Source organism: Ischnura elegans, chromosome 1 (genome assembly GCF_921293095.1).
Source record: "Ischnura elegans chromosome 1, ioIscEleg1.1, whole genome shotgun sequence".
Taxonomy (NCBI): Eukaryota; Metazoa; Arthropoda; class Insecta; order Odonata; family Coenagrionidae; genus Ischnura; species Ischnura elegans.
In genome coordinates, this window is record NC_060246.1 from 114,853,347 (window position 1) to 114,875,326 (window position 21,980).

Here is a 21,980-nt window from a genome sequence, read left to right on the forward strand (position 1 = left end):
TTTTGAGCCACTTTATCCCTCAGTTAGTGAGTCTTCCTGAAGAAGCTATGATAAGAACTCTCATGATGTCACCAACTCAAGAAAATTGACGTAAATTCACATTTATTATTTTATACTTATGAGAGAATATGTAGCTGCATGAAGTTTCTTTCGTCTACGCTACATGTATCCCTTCCATCAGCCAAATTCTTTTAATAATTTGCAATTATGAATACACAGATCAATTTTGAGAGAAGGACCATATTATTTACCAATAATGTTTACCTGATGATGATACATACAAGATCGAAACCCAGGTAATAATACAGTTATTAATATTAGAAAATTGCTGTTATTCCTCTAACTCATGATGATTAGTTCGCCTGAAAGATATCAACTTATTGGCTCACATCAGCCATTAATATTAATAAATAGGCTGGCTGGCTAAAGATGAGTATTTTCTCGAATTCTCAGGATTAATTTCTTCAAAAGAAAGATATTAACTACCAAAAACTAGACACCAATCAAGTAACCACTTTCAACCATTTTGACATTATTATAGTGTGTGCTAGAAATGGCATCATGGAGGTGCTTCCCTAATCACAAACTAGAAAAAATGAATATGGCTTTCAGATTAACCAAGAAAAATACAGAACCTAAACCTTGAATTAAATTTATTTAATTATTTTTTGCATTATAATTGGTTCTTTTTTCCCTTACAGCTGAGAATGTACCATGTTTAATCTCTTTTATATTCTGGTATAATCTGTATGAACTATATAAGAAGAAACTTGATTTGGTCGACAAGTTGCATGACCTCTTTATTAGTAGTAATGCCTGATATGACCCAAAAAGTTGGTCTTCCAGGATTTTTTTTTTACTATGAAAGGAAATAAACCCATGTTTTTAAAATGGAGTAGCTACTCAACAAATTATGAACTTCAAGAACTTGAACTATGTTATTAGACCGATAACAAGCAAAACAATGGATTTCAAACTTGATCATATTAAAAGACTGTGAACATTGGACCCACTCTTCCAAAACCAGGAGCATTAAGTTGTTGAGAAAAGAATAGGCAGAAAAAATCGTCATTAAGGTACGGAATACATACTTACCTTTCATGAAAATTTCCTATGGCAGGAATCCTTAGAAAATAAATACCTTAATCAAAAATGCATCTCAACTATCATCATTGAGATCCATCAAACAAGAATGATAAACAAACCAGAAAATAAGTTTAAATTATGGATAAAATTTCACTCCAACTAAATGAACATTAAAATATAAGTAGCCAAGTACATACTATCAAATATTCAGCACCAAAACCCACCTAAGTCCAATGAGCTCACTGACTTTTCATGTACATATTATATTAATAAGAATGACTTCTCATGATATCAACACATACTTTTCAGTTTCAGAGCAATTTTTCCAATGAAAAAAAAAAATAATTTACAACTACCAAGCACCATTTATCAGGTGAAAATGCGATAGGGATCATCCTCGTCCAAACACAAAATAAAGGTTTATCAAAAGATTCAAGCTCTTAAGAGCTTCACCGTAGCGTCAAAAAATTAGCAGACATCAGCATTGTAACAGCAGGAAGTCCCCAGGTTATGTGTGATGAAGGTTCCGGAAAATGTCAATTCTTACACATTTGTACATAACTTGTATTCTAGCAAATAGCATGTAGTTTCTGCATCTAACTCTTCATTTACTAACTCAACATATATACTGAATTAAGATGAATTAAGCTGGTGAGGTAAATTGAAAGTAAAAATGAGTAGCTACTTGGCTTCAACTGAAATTAAGTCATGAATTTCCCAACAGCAATTCACTGGAATGAAAACTCAAAAGCTTGATTTATGCTATCTTTTGCTATGCACGCACATAACTTTCAGGCAAACATTCAAAAAAGACACGAGTCAATATGGAAAGCTTTCACATGTGTAATATTAACAAGGAAAGGCAAGTTTTATCAGGTATTAGGATTTTTTCTCATTGAAAAAATTTGACTAAGGCAACAATAAAACTGATTTCTGAAATTTGATTTCCAAATTTAATTGGCATTTGGATATTCTTACAGAAGAAAAGGAATATCTCAAATGGCCGTATAGATCTCCCTGCTCGTCCACCTTGCAAAGTCGAAAAATTTTTGCTGCGTTGGTGTGCGGGGAGGGGGAGAAATTCACCGCAGGGACCAAACACCAGCCTCTCAACCGGAAGGCCCACACCACACACACACTCACACACTCACTCACTCAAACATACACAGCAAGATCCTTTGTGGGGGCTGTAGGGACCTCCGCTAAGGATTCTTGCTCCACAGAAAACTGGGAATCTTCACAGGATGGGCCTGTTAAAGACAGCCAGTGATCCGTGGAAACACATTCATTCAATAATCAGTCACTCACCTGTGGATGGCTTCAAAGTACCGGGAGAAAAGGATTTGCTCAAAAAGAGCGTCGTCGGTGGGGTTCGGCAAGGGGACGAGGAAAACACACACGTATACGTATTTCGGCTACAAAGTAGCCCTCTTCAGCGTGCTGAAGGGGATCGGTTCTCCAACTTATTATCTATCAAAATGGTTATTAAAACAATATTCTGAGCTAAATTTTCAAAGTCATCATTCATTAAAGGATACTTTTGAATTTGTTGACAAAACTAAAAACTACACTTTCAAGGAAGGAGAAATCATGGTTTCATTTGACGTCACCAATCTATTTCCAAGTGTACCTATTGACGAAGCAATACTTGCACTAAAAAGTTGGTTAACCTCCTTAAATTTAGATGTAGGAAAAATTGAAGAATTAATTAAATTAACCAATCTAGTAATGAATCAAAATTATTTTTCATTCAAAGGCAAATATTATAAACAAGAATTCGGAACTTCCATGGGTAACTCTCTTTCGCCCTTTCTTGCCAATGTTTTCATGACTCATTTTGAAAACATTTTTAAAAGTAAATTCAGTTACTTCCCATCCATTTATTTAAGATACGTAGATGACATCTTTGCCATCTTCGACACCAATAAGTATGACTTACATCAGTTTGTGCGTGATTTAAATAGCTTATTCCCCACCATTAAATTTACTCATGAGATTGAAAACAACAATCAACTTCCTTTCCTCGACTTACTACTCACCAGAAAAGATGACAGACTTACTTTTGATATATACCGCAAACCTACCCACACTGACAATTATATTCATCGGGACTCTTTTGTTCACACTAGCACTAAATATTCATCTTTTAATGCCCTCGTCCACAGACTCATAAATATTCCACTTGGGAGAAATAATTATTTAAAAGAACTAAACAACATAAAACGCATTGCAAAATTAAATGGATTTAGAGAATCCTTGATAGACAATTTAGTTAAAAAACAGAAATTCAAAAAACTTCTCAATAAATCCACTACTTTGGCATGTGGCCAAACACCACGCTACATAAAACTTCCTTTCCACCCACAACTAACAAAAGGCCTAGAGAAAATTTTTAAAACGGTAAACACAAAAATCGCATTTAGTAACAACAACAACAAACTGAAACATTTACTGGGGAACACCAAGGACAAAATTGACACAAATAAAAAATCTGGAATTTATCAAATTTCTTGTTCTTCTTGTGAAAGCCTCTACATTGGTCAAACACGTAGAAATATTATGACCAGATTCAAAGAACACATGGCCCACTTCAGATACAACAGGCCAGAAAAATCTAGCATGGCTCAACATTTAATTGATACTGGACATGTAACATCAGAAAACCATCTTAAATTACTAAAACAAACACCCAACCACTTACTAGACGCCTATGAAAGTCTATTTATATACAAAAACAAGAATAAAATCGTTAACAGCGACCATGGACCTATCCCTCACAGCTCCCTTTTTTCCATCTTCTAACATGACATTTTCAACAGTTAAAATTTAAAAACTTTTTCCAAAATTTTCCATATTTGAACATTTGCCAATTCTCAACGACCGTTAAAAATTTCCCTCAAGTTCTTCACTCCCCCCCTTCCCTTAGTCCCTTCCCTTCCTTAGTCCTCCCTCCCCCCTTCTCCCTACTCTCTCCTTCACTTTAACCTCTCCCCCCCTCTTCCTTACCCCAGTACGCCACTAGCCAATCACTTCACTCCCCTCCCCCGTTCCCCTCGAACCCCTTTTTGCCATAGGTTCCCATCTTCCGTTTAACACCCAATACTGTTTTCTTCCTCCCCCCCCTAGCCCCTCCATCTTCAACCCTCTCCCCTTCTTATTCTTAGTTATATTTTTTGGTTGTCCTCCCGTCCCCTTCACTTTCAGCCTTGAGTTGCAAGTGACTTTGGTTCTTCCTCCAGCACGCTGAAGAGGGCTACTTTGTAGCCGAAATACGTATACGTGTGTGTTTTCCTCGTCCCCTTGCCGAACCCCACCGACGACGCTCTTTTTGAGCAAATCCTTTTCTCCCGGTACTTTGAAGCCATCCACAGGTGAGTGACTGATTATTGAATGAATGTGTTTCCACGGATCACTGGCTGTCTTTAACAGGCCCATCCTGTGAAGATTCCCAGTTTTCTGTGGAGCAAGAATCCTTAGCGGAGGTCCCTACAGCCCCCACAAAGGATCTTGCTGTGTATGTTTGAGTGAGTGAGTGTGTGAGTGTGTGTGTGGTGTGGGCCTTCCGGTTGAGAGGCTGGTGTTTGGTCCCTGCGGTGAATTTCTCCCCCTCCCCGCACACCAACGCAGCAAAAATTTTTCGACTTTGCAAGGTGGACGAGCAGGGAGATCTATACGGCCATTTGAGATATTCCTTTTCTTCTGTAATCCATTGAGGCCGTAGAAGCTCAAATATCCATTTTTCCATTTGGATATTCATTGCTAAATTTCCATTGAAGGCTCCGCTAGGCAGCACTTTCATGAAAAATTTAACAAACCCTAACTGAAACTAAGTTTTCATAACAATCTTCTTCGCTGAATGCATATGCACTTTGTTAAGGATTAAATTAATATCAATTTTCCTTATTTGGAGCCGAGGAAGCACAAAGTACATACAAAACATAATGTGCTGAGTCATCCATAACAAGAGAACTTCCTGTAGTTAATTGCCGAGGAAAACACCCAGTAACTTAGGCTTAATCCTTATAACCTTACCATAACTTAAAAGTTAAAATATTTCACGAGCTGTGCGCTTGAAAACACAACGATAGTTAAAAGACTGAAATCGACACATTAATAACACACTAGAATAAAGATAACATAGCATAAAATCACTATAACTAAATTAAATTAAACTATGCCCATTGATTTATATAGAATGGGTATCACATACCAACTAATTCCACTATGCAAAAGCGATAGCACCTATTAACTTTATCTAATTTCTACACTTAATGACAATGGCCTAATCAAAGTTGGTAAGACAAATCAATTTGTCACAACCGAATGATATATACTAGCCTTCATATTACTGCTGCACATAATTATAAAACATAGCTTAAATATTTCCACGGAGTTGACTGGTTGATACCTGTACTTAACAAGTACACATCTGTGTCTGTTAGTTTATAGATAACCATTTCACTGACTTTCTTTTGACAACAATTTCATGATCCATCTGAAAATTCTGACAAGATAGTGAGTGAAATAGAAAATTCTGACAAGATAGTGAGTGAAATAGCTAGTCTAAACACTAGCAGATGTAGATGCATACTTGAAAAATGCAGACATCACTTTAAAATATATTTTAGGAGCAAACTTAAAAATCTTAGCCTTTAGCCAGTGACTGCATGAGCCTTGCTTTACCTGGGCTGTGATGCCCAGAAAAAGAGGAACTGGGCATATTGGAGGACAAGGAGTTTGGGTGCGTAACTTCCTGAGGAGCAGAGTGGGTGACAGCTGCTCCCAGCACGGGCTGAGGCTGCCAAGGTTGGGCATGCAGCAAGATGGTGGGCGAAGCGCACGACGAGAGCAGTCCGGCACCAGCCTCTCCGGCGGAGCCCACATTCAACTGGCCCCATGGCCTCAGGGGGTTGCCCAAGACAACTGAATTTGCACCCACACCACTCATCCCACCACCAACACCACTGTTTTTATTCAAAGACTCGTCTCCATTAGCAACTGGATTCACATTATGATCGCCATGGGGCATGGCCGCTCCGTGGACTCCTTCCACTCTCCTCGCTGGGTTTCCTCCGACCCTCCTGCCTCCTTCCTCATCCTCTTCATCCTCCTCTTGCCATCGCTGCCGTCTGCCCAGAAGCGTGTCTGTATCCGTGTCCACAACTCGTTGGGGGAAGGTGACGCCATCACCCAGGCTGAGTTGGGTCAGTTGTCAGTTAGCACACAAGCAATTTGTGAATAATATCCAGTCATGATTTCATCTTACTAATTAATTCCCAGCAAATAATATTGTATTAAAATGTTTTTGAGATGAGCAATTCATCAAAAGATAGCCAGTTTTAATCTCATAGAGAAAGAACTTCATGCAATGCATCAGTTAGTCAGAGAGAGGAATTCTAAAAATAATGCAAAACTGGCCAAAAAAATGGAGATATGATTTGGTTATTCAATATTCAGAGTCAAATCAATTGACAGAGTAAGTGTAAACTGTAACAAGTTAGTTAAATCATACAGATTTCACAAGGAAAAATAGTCATCAAGTCTAATTGCTAACACTTCAAAGGTACATTAACAAGTTCTTGACATACAGGTGCAAACACTACAACTAATCTAATCAAACAAACTTGTGAAAGTGACCAATGCAATCACTATTAAAATAAAGCAATAAATTTACAAACATTGATCTTGTTTGATACGTAAAGGTGAATGAAATAAATCATGGAATTTACTAATATGTACTTGGGAAAATAATTCTACAATTTTTACGCCAAATGTTTTTAAAATGAAACCAATTAAGACCAATTATTTTACACATTGATTGGAAAGTTTGAGGCTAGGTTTCTCGTCCATTGCCATCCATCTTAAAAAATTTCCATTTTTTGAAAAAGGAGATAGGGAGCATACTTAAGATTCCACTAATGTCACATATTTTATTAAATTAAAAATTTGGTTTATCATTATATCTTAGTCTGTTATGAAGAAGGTTCAACAGTGACTATTTGACATAATTCAAACATGTGCTGAATTTAGTCATTCTGTTTCCACGATTAAAATATATACCCCATTAACTTGCCTAAATATTTAACATGCCTTAATAATTGAAATTTTATAATCACTCCCTGTGCATGAATAATTTGTTAAAAATTCTAGCTTTGATGATGACTTTTTCAGACAGATAAACCAAGTGTAGGGCCAATTCCAGTAAAGCAAAATTCATTAAAGAAAATACATAGTAGAAAACAATCATGACATATGTCAAGACATATGATGCAAAGGCCTCTAAATATTCAGAAACATGCATATTCAATGAAAATGTAAGCTTCTGAATGACATTTTTTAATCATACCATTTGTTCCTTCAAGTTTAGCTTCAAGTATGCTTTCTTTCACTACATACTAACCAAGCACAGGTTTATTTTTTGCAATACTGTTAATGAAGAGCAGGATTTTGTAGCTATAGTTAGCTGGACATAACATTCTCCTGCAGTACCCCTGCAGAAGTATGATGACAGCTCCATTTAGGTTGCTTACTAAGGACTGATTACTTTAAACTGATATTTGCAAAAATGCTTAACTAAGCTTTAGCTAAAATCAGGGGTGAATGCAGAATCAAAGATGTAATACGTTGAAATATCCAGAATTACTAGCAAAAATAAATTAGGAAGATAAACAATAAAAATATCCCCTTAAAGATGCGTACTAGAGTTTAGTTGCTATAACTCCCAAACTTTGAATTACAAAGATGCTTCACTGCTGCTATACATATAACACTCAACACTGCCGGAAGATTTAAATCACCTACACACTACCTCTCAGACATGATTATTGGGGAGCAAAAAATATCTGGAAAATGGATTCACTATTTCAAATTCTCCCATAAATGCTTATCATAATAATCAATACTCGGTAGCCCTGCCACCTTCCTTGGAGTAAAGAGTGATACTGAATGTTACTAAGGTTCTCAATATGTACTGCTTTCTTTTATATCAATGGTACTTCTAGACCATTTTGCAATGGGTTTGGCAATATATATTACCTAAACCAAGATAACTTCCAAAACAATAGTAATATTTACTACATGGACATTTAATTCATGCAAACTAATACCTTGCTTGAGAGGCAAAAATTTGTTGAATTAGTGAACTTGATTTTTGGTAGGAGTTGGAAAAAATCATGCAAATCGGAGGGTGGAAACCAGACCCCTAGGGGCATTATTATAATGGCTGGTTAGTGTTAAACAGATCATGATTAAGCCGTAAGCTTAACTTGAGAATATTTTTAAGCTACAATGACATGAAGTAGTTCAGAATCATGTTTAGTTAAATTAGTGGCCAAAGATTGAAGCACTCATTGACTGTGGGTTTCACACTGCAAAATTTTAACTAGAAATTATTAAACCAGCCATAGGATGTTTATTGATCCATTGTGCAAACCTTAGATAAAACCGGCCTTCAACCTGCAGTCAGGGGAAAGAGACCAAGGACTAAGTTAAGAATAGTCATCCACACAAACTTTACAGCTGCAGAGGCTCATTTACTATAATAAAGCAGGCTGACAGCCTAGAGGCAAAAAAAATCACCAATACAAAGATGTTATTTTAATATTATATCATTAACTGTGAAAAACATAAATTGTAATAAGTGAATAAGGTTATGCATCGTAGTGATCAGCTGACTTAACACACTCCTGCACGCTTCAAATTTAATTCGGTAAAAACATAGTGTCCACATACACAGATACTGATTTTGCAAGGACACAGGTAAATTACTGTAATTTTTTCCATACACAAAATCGTTCCCAAGGGCCAGATACAGAGGCCTCCATTAGAGGGCTTCTAACGGCTTATAGGCATTAGTTTGGAGACCTCTCGTCTAAGATATCCTTTGCCTATTGATGCACTAATTCCCATCCTCTCTGATGGGAACTGGTGCATCAATACCATAGGTCTTTCCTAAGTTCAAGATATTGTACATTGATAAAATTTCAACATAAAATTCTCATCACCTTTCAGTAACTAAAAGATGTAATCACTAGTGATATGCAACATGCCATGCACAAATATAATATTCTACATCTCTCAAATTATCAAAGCCTCATTCAACAATTACGGTATAAATCAATCAGTTAAGATTAATTTCTACAACTTTTTTTGCATCAGGTGCAAATAATACACTAAAAATATCATTCAGGAGATCATTTAAAGCCTATAACATGCTTATGGAAATAATAAGAGTTACATCTTTTACACTAAATATATTGATGCAATCATTTACAAGAGAGCCTTTTCACAAAAATTAGGGGACTCAAAAGGAAAGCTCACTAGATTATATGCATATATTTTCTATGATAAATATATCTATGCAAGGTACAAAGGGCACTGAATTTCTGACAAAACAGACTAGTATGACAGTTATTCTTTTCTGTAACTGCACATTCATATGCTATCACGGATGTGGACAAAATTATAGCATAAATAAGATGGGAAAAATGGTTAGTACCCACAACCAGGAAATGCTTACACACCTCTAGCATCAATGGGCAGAATAAAAGAAGACTTGTGCTGGGAGCAATTTTCCACTAGCACATGAATGTGGTACAGAGTTTTCCACCTAATTTTGACTATTTCAATCTGTTTTAATGTGAGAAGGTAGTTAGAGTTAGAGAAGAGTTAAAAAAAACACTAAAAATTGTAGTGTGAAAAAAATAGGCTTTTTTTACATTTTGTAACGAGGAACCCAAATAAGCAGAAAATAATTGATAACTTTCACCGAACAGAAAAAAAAACCTGGAAAGATAAATCTAATTTTCCACATTGCAGTGAAAAAATTGCTCAAAGGAGGCAATATATTCAAATTTAACCAAAAGGACAAGTCTTTGAGGGAAGCCAGGAAAATGGTTGTGAAGATAGGACAGAGGTCAATTGTAACAGGGTGTGCTCTGAACATTTTTTTAACCTTTACTATGGATGTATCAGTTAAATTTCCTTGGCTTAAAACAAAAAATTTTAATTTCGTCGCTAGTATAGAGTCTATGTCGCTGACTCATGGCCCAATATAGCGGCTTGCTGTCCCAACTAAGCAGAGAATACTCTAGGATATTCCTCTATTGGGTTCTGTTCTTAAAGATCTGCCCCAATTAAGCGGCTGCCCCAAGTAAGCGGTGGACCCATTAAGCAGAATCTACTGTATTTAAAAAAATTCTGACACTGTGGATATAGATTTGACTCATGCTATGATTAAAGGTACCAAATTATGTACAAAGCCACAAAAAATACTTGTGGGATCACCCATCATAACACTATTTTTTTTGTTCCATTGACTCAGACGATTTGCTCAGAGAAGGGTCCTCCTATCTTTTTTTAGTAAATCTATATTTTTCAGTTCTATTAAATTCCTCTCAGCAGTCTCATCCTTGATGATTATGTGATATGAAAAAAACTCAACTAACGACTGATCCGTAGGGTCCCCCTTTTTAAGTAATCTTTATTTTTAGATACATTATGACCTAAAAACAAATATCCCAAGAATGCTTTGTAAAAAATTTGCATACATTTCAATTCCTGCACTTGTTTATAGACAGTATGCCTTAAATCACACTGTTTGTTTTACCTCTGTTGATAATAATCAAAAGGTAATTCTTTTTTTAAGTACATATTTCTTAGCATAAATGATTTCATTAAAAATTGTTTGATTTTATGCCATTCCCATTATTTGTGAAAGGTTGATACGTACATAAAAAAAGAAAAAAAAACTTCACAAAATTGTCTCAAACACTCAATTAAGTCAGAATGGGTCAAAATTTTCTTTTCACTATCAATTAATATCTACTTAAATTTCAAACATAAAATTTAGAGGAAGTACAGTCATTCATAATATTTAAACAATTATATTTTCCTCTATTGTTAACTGACGGCATGGCAAAGATGCCAAAATTTTTTTAAAGCTATCATGCCAAACCTATTCTTTGAAAAGGTTATGGACTAATAAGCACACGACACAAACCATATACATGATGACTTCCAAATTCAGGGTTCTTCAGATGTGTTTGTCATTTTTGACAGACAACAGTTTCAAAAGCCATCCTGCTTTCATCTTCAGGTTGAAAGTGAGAAGTCTCGATTTTTTTTAAGAGTAAATACGCTAGCAGGATGGTTTTTGTAACTGTAGTCAATGAAAAACGACAAATACAGCTGGAGAACCTGGAATTTAGCAGTCATCGTGAACAATGCCATGGAAACCTACGCACGTTACTTATATACTTATAGTCAAAGGCAGCAAGTCAGGTGAAGTGAATGAAGCACCACTTCATCTACATTGTTTAAGAATAAATGAGAGGATAGATTTTCACATAAATTTTTACCTTCAGGAATTTACATTAACTTTTCAAAACATAAAATGGAGCAAACTTATCTAGAAACTTATTGTGCAATGCTTCTGCAGGGCATGGAGACACCCATCAATTGCCAACTCTCGATTTGCCCAATCAAGTGTAGGGCCCAACTTCACTTGACTCAATCCATTGTTAAGCTTAGTCTCAAAGGGTAGAGATATACCTAAGTACAGTGTTTAGGTAGAGATCACTTTGCTTCCTCTCCGTCAACAAAAGCTGAAATTTGTTCTTTCACATGGGAAAAATCTTATCAGCCAAAATTCATTTGAAGGCAAAGAAAAACTGTGTCTGCTGAAACCGATATTTGGCCTGAAAGGGTTAAAGAACATGAGGATAATAAATGCGATTGCATCATGAGGATAATACTTAGGGTTAGAAAGGAGGGTTGCCCAGTGTCCCTCTCACTGAAGAAACAGTAAGAGCCAGAAAGGTAAGAGAGGGCTGATAGAGTAATCCACACATTTATAGAATCAGCATTTCCTTGACCTGATATTTCTCTCAAAAAGATGCGCTATATGTGAGTCTTCAGTATTCCATCTAACTAAATGTCATGTCTTCCTATTGTTATATCTGGCAAACAGAAGCCTCACACCTCCCTCAGTGGTCAATTGGAAATACCGTACTTATCTGGATACAGTCCCTCATTTAAAAAAAAAGCCTGCAGTACAAGTAAAGGGGACAGACTATATTCCTATGCATTTTTAAAATTTTTTTCTCAAAACTGAATCCTCAAAATTAAGGGGGGTACTATTTAGGAGGGGGACTATATTCGGAGAAATACGGTATGCCTCTGTGTCACTTGGATGACAAAAACAGTATAAATATACAAATCCTCTATATTATCAGTGGAAATATATTAAGTTACCAAGCAAATGAGTGACCACCATTTGCCTGGTAACTTATATATTGCCCACCACCATTTCCTGCTACAGTCAACATCCATGGTAAACAGCATAAACAGCACTGTGCCAAAATATACCCAGCAAAAACATAAATACCATCATCTACGTATTAAAGATTCAATGACCTATTCGCACTACCCTCTCCAAACTTAATAACGCTGACACTTAAATGAACATTAATATATTACACAATGACAATGTCATGTACTCAAAAGAGAAGCAGAAGATATTCTGAAGATATTTTATGACAGCAAAAACGGATATCCTCAAATTCAGTAATTTTTCCATGCAAGAATAGTGGTAGAACTAACAGCATAGAAGCTGGCATCTGCTACTGCCTTGTGACGTCATGGCAAATATTTAACATGGACACCCGTTTTAGTGGCCTTTGAATTTATCCATATTCCGGATGGTTATCTCGAATCAAGTATACACCACTAGGATTTAAACTGTGGTTTTACGACATTTTGATATTCCGAACTCTAATTCAAAAGTTTTTTTGGTGCATTTCAAACACTAGTGTACTTCCCTATTTAAAAAATCCAAAATAAATCTCTTTCTGTGAGTCTCAGTTTTAATAGCTTATGCTCTGACCTTTAGACACAGCCACTTGAGTCTTCTTACCTTACAATATCTTGTCAATCACTATGGTTACTTAGGAACAAAATCTGATAAATGATGCACTGGCCAGAAATATCACCTTATTATTGAAAAGTTAGTCAGATTTGTAAGCTATTCATCATAAATATGTATGCATATCATTTGTAATAAAATCCACATACAATTTGCCTATAAAAATTTTCAGCCCGAAATTATCAACTGAAATATTCCGAGCAAAATCCTAACTTACCTTCTCTAAAAACATTGAAATTCAGAACGTGACTTAGAATTATGCAATTATTATCCAAGAAAATGAATCAAAGACCTATGTATGAAAAATATGAAAGAATAATCCATCACATGTATGTGCATTCAAAGACGAGGAAAAAATAATGGCAATTAAATAATCTGGTATATGGCTGCCAAACAATTATTGGGGCCATTCCCTGACAGTTGAAAGCACCACACAATCTGACCCTGTTTGACCCAATTCAAATTTAGTATAACAATTGACCCTAACAAGTAATGAAAAAAATACTAACTTGTAGAGTTTTGCCACATTAAATGGCAAAGTTAGAGGACATCAAAGTTTGGAAACTTTGATAAATTTGAGCTCATCTACCTATGGATGAACAATTATAATTCTATTTTTATTAAAGCAACAGCATTTACATATAGGTTATTGTAATAAGAATAGAGCTTGCAACCATTGTGTAATTTGGTCTGTTAGTGTGAATTCTTGAACTACAGCTACGCAATTAACTTCAAAATTAAATATTGAATACCTCAAAGCACCTCCCTTCAATATTTTTGAAGAAAAAATATTTTATTGCCATTTTGCATTGCAATATTCTCTATAAATAACAAAAAGGCAAATTATTGCCACCATCCTCAAAAAATATGGGCAAATAATTCACTACACCACCAATAATACATGACATGCATCCCCATTTACTGATGTGCATGCTTAGTTGGATAGGAAGATGGAGTTTTTTTCAGCTTAATCATTTCTGTAGAGCAGGAAAAAGTGTGTAATTTCCATTGCATGGGATAGCTTTTCAAAATTTTGCAAGTAACCATAAATTTTAAAAGCTTGACACGAAGGTAGGAAAGTCAGAGTGCAAGTACCTAGATTCCACCAGCATCGTTGATATCTCCTCGGTTTCCATTGGTGCTTTTGTCCTGTAGGCACATCAATTTTTCATGAATTGCCTTGAGAAAAAATTCCCCTGGACTGGGAATCGAACCACGAACCTTGGGCTTTCCGGGCCGCTGCCCAGAACACTTCACTATCCAGGTTCCTTGATTCCCATGGCAATTATACCGAGGCTCATGGTACTAGATGTTAGGCCCTTGCGGTCCATCGATACATCAGCACACTCTCGTGCGTGTGTCACTAAATGGTGAAATTTTTAGGATGGTGCCAATGTGCTCATCTGATTTAGTTAAAGAATACTTCTATACAAATGGGTAATTAAACATTTTTTCTAACTTGAAAGAGGAGTTCAGAGATATTAAAGGTTAAAATCAATAACCTTGAGTCCAAAAATTTACACAAACAGACCACATTATATCAAAGTTTTCTACCCTACTTATTTATATTCTCAGCATCCTATATACATGTTATAAAAGACATTCGTGATTAGATAATATTAGGTTGACAGAATCCCTATGCTGCTAATTTAATTAGTAAATTCACTGAACACAAGGCATCAATAGTAAGGCTTATGAATTAATAAAACATTCGAGATGCTAATACAAACTGAGTTAAATTGCTCATCAATGGTAAACACACTCAAATTTCAATAAATTTTCGAAGTTTGGTGCCCTGTAGCTTAATTATTTTCAAGCTCTGCAAATTTTTATTTATTCATTACTTGTAGTTTCAACTAAATATGCCAAATTTGAAAGGTATTGAACGTAGTTGGATTGGCTCTACCCATTGAGTCAGCATAGAAATGACCCATTAATCATTTTTAAATTCATTACATGTCAACAACTGACCACAGACATAATAGAAAATGAAATTTCAACACACAAAGTTTCACTCTCAAAAATCCAAGAAGCAGTAAATGTAACCTTATTTCTGGCTGGCCAAGAAATTTCCTTAACAATTATGTACATCCTTCAATCTTCCATACGCCCCTGCAAAAATATACCCATTAGCATGAAAGCCACTGTGCTAAATGTGAAGGCTACTTTGACAACAGTGCACCAATGAAACTTCCTATTCTAAGGTGTCTAATTAGAAAATAGCAATGAAAGCTTGTGTCTCTACCTTTTTCTACGCCCTAACTTCATTTACTCATTTTACTTCTAGAGCATTCCTCTAGATCCAGCCATAAAAACAAGAAATAAGAACAAGGTAAAAAAATCAAGAAATCCACAGTACAAAATCTTAGATAAATAAATAAAGAAAGCAACAAAATATCATAAAATTCAGGGAGTAATATGAAACATGTAATTTAAAATACACCGTAAGAAATCAATAGTCAAATAAGAGATGAAAGAAATACTGGGGGAGAGACAATTTCCAATGATAATATTGGCAACAGGAATCAAAGTAGCTGACATCTGGTGGCCAGTTTCAGAAATGAAACAGAGGTGATCGACCGGTTTGTTTACTAATGCTACAGCCTTGCGGTGAGCGAAACGGGTGTGTTTTCAGCAATTTTGTGAAGAGAATACTGATGTATATCTCAATTGTGAATAATGGATGAAGTACATTTCTATCTGATGTTTTGGAGTTCAATAGAGACTTCAAGAGATCCTTCGTTGAGGGCTATGAAGTGGAATGCTGTAATCACATATTGGAAGTTGTCATGGCTGAAGCACTGGAGTATTTGGTTCTTATAATGGGCTTTTTCTCACAAACAAGCGTTATTAATGGCATGTCAAACGAGATACATGCTTTTCAGAAGAAAATTGGTGCTTCTTTTACCGTATTCGTGTGTAATGTTCGACGATTTTATCAACCATCTATTACAATAGATCATTATTAAAATCATCAAACAATATGATAGGCATATCCTCACATAAGCTATCTGTCCTCAATAATCTATTCTTCTTAAGGGATTTCGTCGTCGGTGTGGTCGAGAGTGGAATTCCACTTGCATTTGCGTTTTGACTGCTATGTGGTGTCACTCAACTGTCACTGGCTCGTTTTTGGAAGAGCAGGGCCTAGCTATTGAATGAGAAAGAGACAAATGTTTTAAGGACCGACTCGGTTCTGACGGGCCCCCGTGCGGAAGATGTCCCGGAGATCGTGGGGAGGATCGCCCTGGAAAAAGTTTGTGTGAGTTTGGGAGAAATTACATGTCTCAAGCAGACTAAGTCCCGGCGATAGGTGGGTAGTCACCCGGGAATATTCATATAATTCTCAGTTGTCGCTATTCGAATTATTTCCCCAACCTCAACTTTCCTGGCTTATTGGATAGCTGAAAATTCATTGATAGTTATTGCAAGTTTGATCAACCTTCCTTCCGTATGCATCTCCTCCTCTGACACCTCCATACTTGCACGAACATCTTTAAGTAGGCATTAAATAATACGTTGACGTTGTCATGCCTTCTTATGTTTCTCTATGACCCATTCTAATTCTTTTCTTAAATAAGCTAGCTAGCTCCTGCCCTTTCTCAAGACGTGCTCCCACATCTTTCTCAAATTAGGGGTTTTGGTGGAATCTATGTAGATAGATAGCTTTTGTCTCACACTGGTTGGCGTAATTATAAATGCCGCTCATTTTGTTGCTCATTAACTTCTTCTATGTTTTTCATCATAATACTATTGACATATGGCTAAACGGTATAGTGCTGGCTGGCTATTGTTTCACACGAACAAACGTACTAATGCAATCGATCAGGGGCGCAGCTAGGAATTGAGGCTGGGGGGGGTTTAGGTGCAACTAATACAGGGGTGAGTGGGGGTATGGAATACCCAACAGGATAAACGGTAGGTGTGATATTTATGAATTGCGGAATTTTAAGATAAACGGTTCAAAATGGTGAGTTTTATGGCTTTCTGAGGGATATTTTATTAATCCTTACACGATTCTATTAGTAATATCAATCCAATTAAGTAAAGTGGATTAAACTTAAAAATTTCTCTGAGCTCTGGGGGGGGGGGGGGGGGGTTTAACCCCCAAAACCCCTCCCTCGCTGTGCCACTGCAACCGATCACCTCTATTCGGCCATGACACCTAACTTAGTGCTGTCACCTGGATTCCCTTCCAGATGAGAATAAGCTATGAAATAATCTGACGATCAATTGTGATAGAAAACACAATGCATGAAAAGGTAGTAAGTCTACCAACGTAAAATGAGAATAATAACATATAGTCAAAAAAGTGATGCAAAAATTAAATATAAAAGTAAATCAGTTATCAAATCAGATAGTAATGAAAACAGTCCAACAACATTGAAGCTGAAGCACTACATAAAAACCTATGTACATTTCCTCAGAACAGGACTATAAAAATTTCAAAGTCACATTGATAATAATGCTGAAATCTTAGGCCCTCTCACTTAATCCAGCATTTAAAACAGTTAGACAATTAACCAAAATTACTGGTTTCCTATATCCTATACTGTTCGATGGCGTGATTGCATGCCTGCTTTCTTCACGGGAGTTCCGTGTTCCTATTTTCCAAGCATCGCAGTGCACCATCGCACTCTGTGTTCACGGATCTGCGTCCAACTACTGTCACATCCTGGGCAACTTTTAGGAGATGCGACTACGTGGCGTGGTGCCCGACAGTGTAGTTTCCGACGTCGCGCAGCAGTTTTGAAGCATTCATTTAAACCAGTTTTCCGACTCCGGAATCCAGGTATTTCACAGAGGAATAGGAATAAGAGTAAAATCATGTTATCGCTGCTAAAAATATCCCAGTCAGGAAAAGAAAGCTATAATGATTTCCGAAAGAAATCTCAAATAACAGATGATGTGTGTAAATAACAATAGAATGTTTGATTAACATAAACAATGAAAACTACAAGAAATTAAAATGGAAGTTTGGATTATTCGTATTTTCTGATTATTTGTGCTGCCTTTCCCCATCATTAGCCCGAGTTATCGGGAGTTTACGGTATTTTATCTCTAAGAAATTCAATTATTTGTCGCTCATCACCATGCTCTTTCCCACTTCATGTTTTGTGTTTTAGTAAGTATCTTCTCCCATTAAGTCTCACATGACCTCACCTCGGTGGCGCCATGGTTATATCCCTATGCCAACCAAAAGGTCGCAAGTTCGAATACCACCTGGATGGATTTACCACCATCCACGGCACGGATGTAAGTGATTATCTAACAAGTAAATTGTAATAAAAGACAGTATAGTCCTAAATTCGCTTGTAAAAAGGACGACATTATTATAATTATTATGATAGACTACAATGCCTACATAAAAACGAAAAAGATCCTTGCCATTTGCAAAGATTTTTGTTCATGGCTCAAGGTTTATTCTAAGGGTTCTTAATATCTTCACAATGAAGATATATGTTAAAACATTTTGTCATTTCAATTACAGTAACAATAAACTATATTCCAAACATATTGGCTTATGTATTTCTGATGAACTGTTTAAAAAATGCAGCCTATGATACCTAATTATCATCCCAATACATAATACGCTTTCGAGGTAGATTTTCATACACAAATGCACAATGCTTCTATCTGTATCATAGTAATAATTCCAAGGAGTGTATATGTCTAACTTCTTGAGCAAAAAATAAATATATTTATAAAATTGTTTTTTTGCTCATTGACTACGATGAAAATGAAATAGCGAGATCTTGTCTAGGCCTACAATATAACCTTGTAAAAAGGGAACAAGATCACACTGATGTTATCTCTTTGTTAAAATCAATTACTGGTTTGGCTTGATTCACATTTTATGTAAGCCTATACTTCGCCAATTCATCTATGAAGGCTGCTTTGATGAGACAATTTAACCCTCTCCTAACAATGTCATACTTCATGAAAACCTTTTCCTCTCACTGAATCCACTAAATTTTCTTTATTTTGAAGCTAGGTTTACCGGTATGCCTTTCCTGACTTCAGGACTAGACTCAGTGGGGAGTCCAATCCATCACTATCCCCATGAGTACTAATAATAATTCAGGAGTTATGGAGAAAATTATCTCTGCATCTCTCGTTGAAATGAAAACTCAATAATAAAAAAATAGCAATTCATTGGTTTAATTGCAATATAATATCAAGGGATAAGGAAGAAATTGAAAAACAATGTAGAAAACAAATGTGCTCATCACAGTCATCAAGGGAAGGATGGGGATATCCACAAAATTTCTGAGAATTTCTAACTCTTACACCTAGGCAGGAGGAGAGGCTGATAGAGTACTGAAGTTGAATTCAGAGCTACTTCTTAAAAACACAGGCTCATTCATGCCATCTTGTTCGGAAAGAATACAAAACACTCTGAATGATGGGTATTAAATCTGGACCAAAGAGTACCTAAGAAAGTGGAATTCGATAGCAAATATGAATCTCTGAGAGATGATTTCTTTGTAATGCTGAAGCCATACACATACCTCTGTCCAAGTTATTACCCCACAATTTAAATACAAAAATACTTAAATTTTCATATGCAATGATGCATTCAAAGAAAATTGTAGAATGATTGTCTTACTATAATTCATTTATAATCTTATAGAATTAAAAAAGGCAAATTTTAATAAAAACCATCCATCATAGACAAGTGAAAATACAAATTGATAATACTGTGTCATTCACATTTTCCAGATAACATTTCAATGACTGTCAGATCAAAACCAAGAATATATATTTTTCATAGGCATATTAAATTACAGTTTTTATTGTCACTATGATTAAATAATTGTTTTCATGAGGTAATGGTGTCACAATTTGCCAGGTCATTCGAATGGAATGGAAACTTTGATTGAGGCGTGGTCAGATACCAAAATAACATTTTCATACTATGAATCATTCTTTCGACGAGGGATGTGCTAATCACAATTCTCGGAATAATTATGTACTATTAAATATATCAAATTTGACATTGAGCACCACTAATATGTAAGCCAAGTCAAAAGGTGTAACATCATGATGACAATTTAGTAAAATAAAAAGTATTAACGCATTATTGAGAAAGAAACCATACTTCACTCTAGCACTTCTAATTAACTCACTCTCAGGACAAACATGCCAATATTTTCCTCGCCACCAAGCCAAATTTAACTCCATACATTCATTAGCCATTGCTATTTTTGACCTTTACCTATTTTGACAAAATAAAAAAGCATCACAGTCAATTGAAAGACAAAAACAGCACCATCATTAGTATTAATTTACAATCATATTTTAAAACTAATGAATAAAATAAATAAACACTGAGATTGCTATAAAATCATCCCCTTGTGATGCTAAGCTGGAAATAAATAATATGACTTAATAACATGCACTTTGAGTAATTACTACTTCACTAAATAGTAGGGGTCTTGATGACTTGAATGAATTGATGTTAGAGATCTTGTGGAAGTCACATCACTACATTTTACTTTCTCCCATATTACTCTTCCATTCCTTAATTTTTAATCACTTATGAATCTCCAATTAACAATACTAAAATTAAATATCCAATTAGCTGTATTTTTTAAGTTTCTTAACAATTCATGACAAAAATTCAGCTGGATCTCAGATTCACTGCAGCATTAGAAACAAATATTTCATGCCTAACAATGCACTCACCAAAATTAGCAATGATTACTCAAAGTGTATATGGAGTAAATTGCATGTAAAGTTGCCATTTTTTGAACAAGAAAAAATTACCCAAAAAGAAAGGGGTTGTTATCGGACATTCAATGAATGCTTCTTGATTACTGACCATCAACGAATATAATTCGATCTTTCAGCACGAACAAACATTAACAATTACTACAACTTGATTAAACATCAAGGAGATGACAAGCAAACTCAGTGGACCTACAATTTGTGTCAGTGTATGTTATACAAAACTAGATTCGGACATTGGTAGAACTGTAGGGAAAAAAGCATGGTAAGGAAAAATGGGGATCAGAGGTTGACGTTTAAATTTCTCCAGGGGTTGGGTAGGATAACAAAGCTAAAAGGCTGATGCAACTCACTGGCAATGGAAAATCATACTTAGCAAAATATTCTTTGCCTAATAAAAAAAGCATGGTCTAATGTTTCAGGAACTATTGCCTTCACATAGAATATTCACTGCAGCATTAGAAACAAAAATTTCATATCTAGCAATGCACTTGACTCATCAAATTATGCTTTAATCGATACTTATTGACTACATCAAAACACTTCATCAAGCCATATGCATATCAATGTTAATGCCAAACACTATAAATCCACCATTAAGCTTTTTTCAATGCTAGCCCAATCTCTACCTGGCAGCAGGCCATAAGCTACCAACTGGCTCATATTGCAACTAACAACTCATAACAGGGTTTCCAGTAGCTTAAACCAATTCCATGGATTGGAATTCATGTTTCTTTGTGCATACACTAATGCCCATCACGAGTTCACGGAGCACACACAGGCTAAAAGCAAGAGAGAGAGAGATATTATAGATATTTAAGTGTCCTGACCTTGTCTGTGTGCTGCCCATGGAGTCATAGTAACTGGGCTGGTGTTGGGCCCGTGTTGGGAAGCTGGTTCCATCGCCAGGACTGAGAAACAGCAAAGAAGAAGCAACTTGGAGGTTAAGATAGGGATGGAAGTGCGTACTTATCTACCATGATAACTCCATGAATTAAAATGAAGACAGATGAGCCCTAAGCAAGGTCAGAAAATACATGGCTACACCAACTTCTAATTCTTCATAAATTACTATATTATAAGTTAGATCTCCGAAAAATAATCCAATCTACTGCAATGGAATACTAGCATTTTCTAGAAAAAGAATGAGCCACTTCGATTAAAATGATTATTACCATCCTTATAAAGCTGTTCAAATACATAAAAACATCAAATGATGTTCTAATGAAAAGTATGCACT

General features: G+C 35.7%; 1 protein-coding gene across 2 annotated transcripts in view; it reads right to left on the minus strand.

Annotated features, from left to right (window-relative positions):
• Nucleotides 1-21,980, minus strand: part of LOC124168421 (palmitoyltransferase ZDHHC15B-like) — a 61,970-nt gene that overhangs the window by 10,554 nt on the left and 29,436 nt on the right. The window contains exons 8-9 of one of the 2 annotated variants that reach the window (XM_046546645.1): nt 21,571-21,651; nt 5,770-6,281 (exon numbers count right to left, since the gene is read on the minus strand). In XM_046546645.1, coding sequence (XP_046402601.1) covers nt 5,770-6,281; nt 21,571-21,651 — 593 coding nt within the window. The remainder of the gene's footprint in view (nt 1-5,769; nt 6,282-21,570; nt 21,652-21,980) is intronic. The other variant, XM_046546652.1, reaches the window with a different exon arrangement.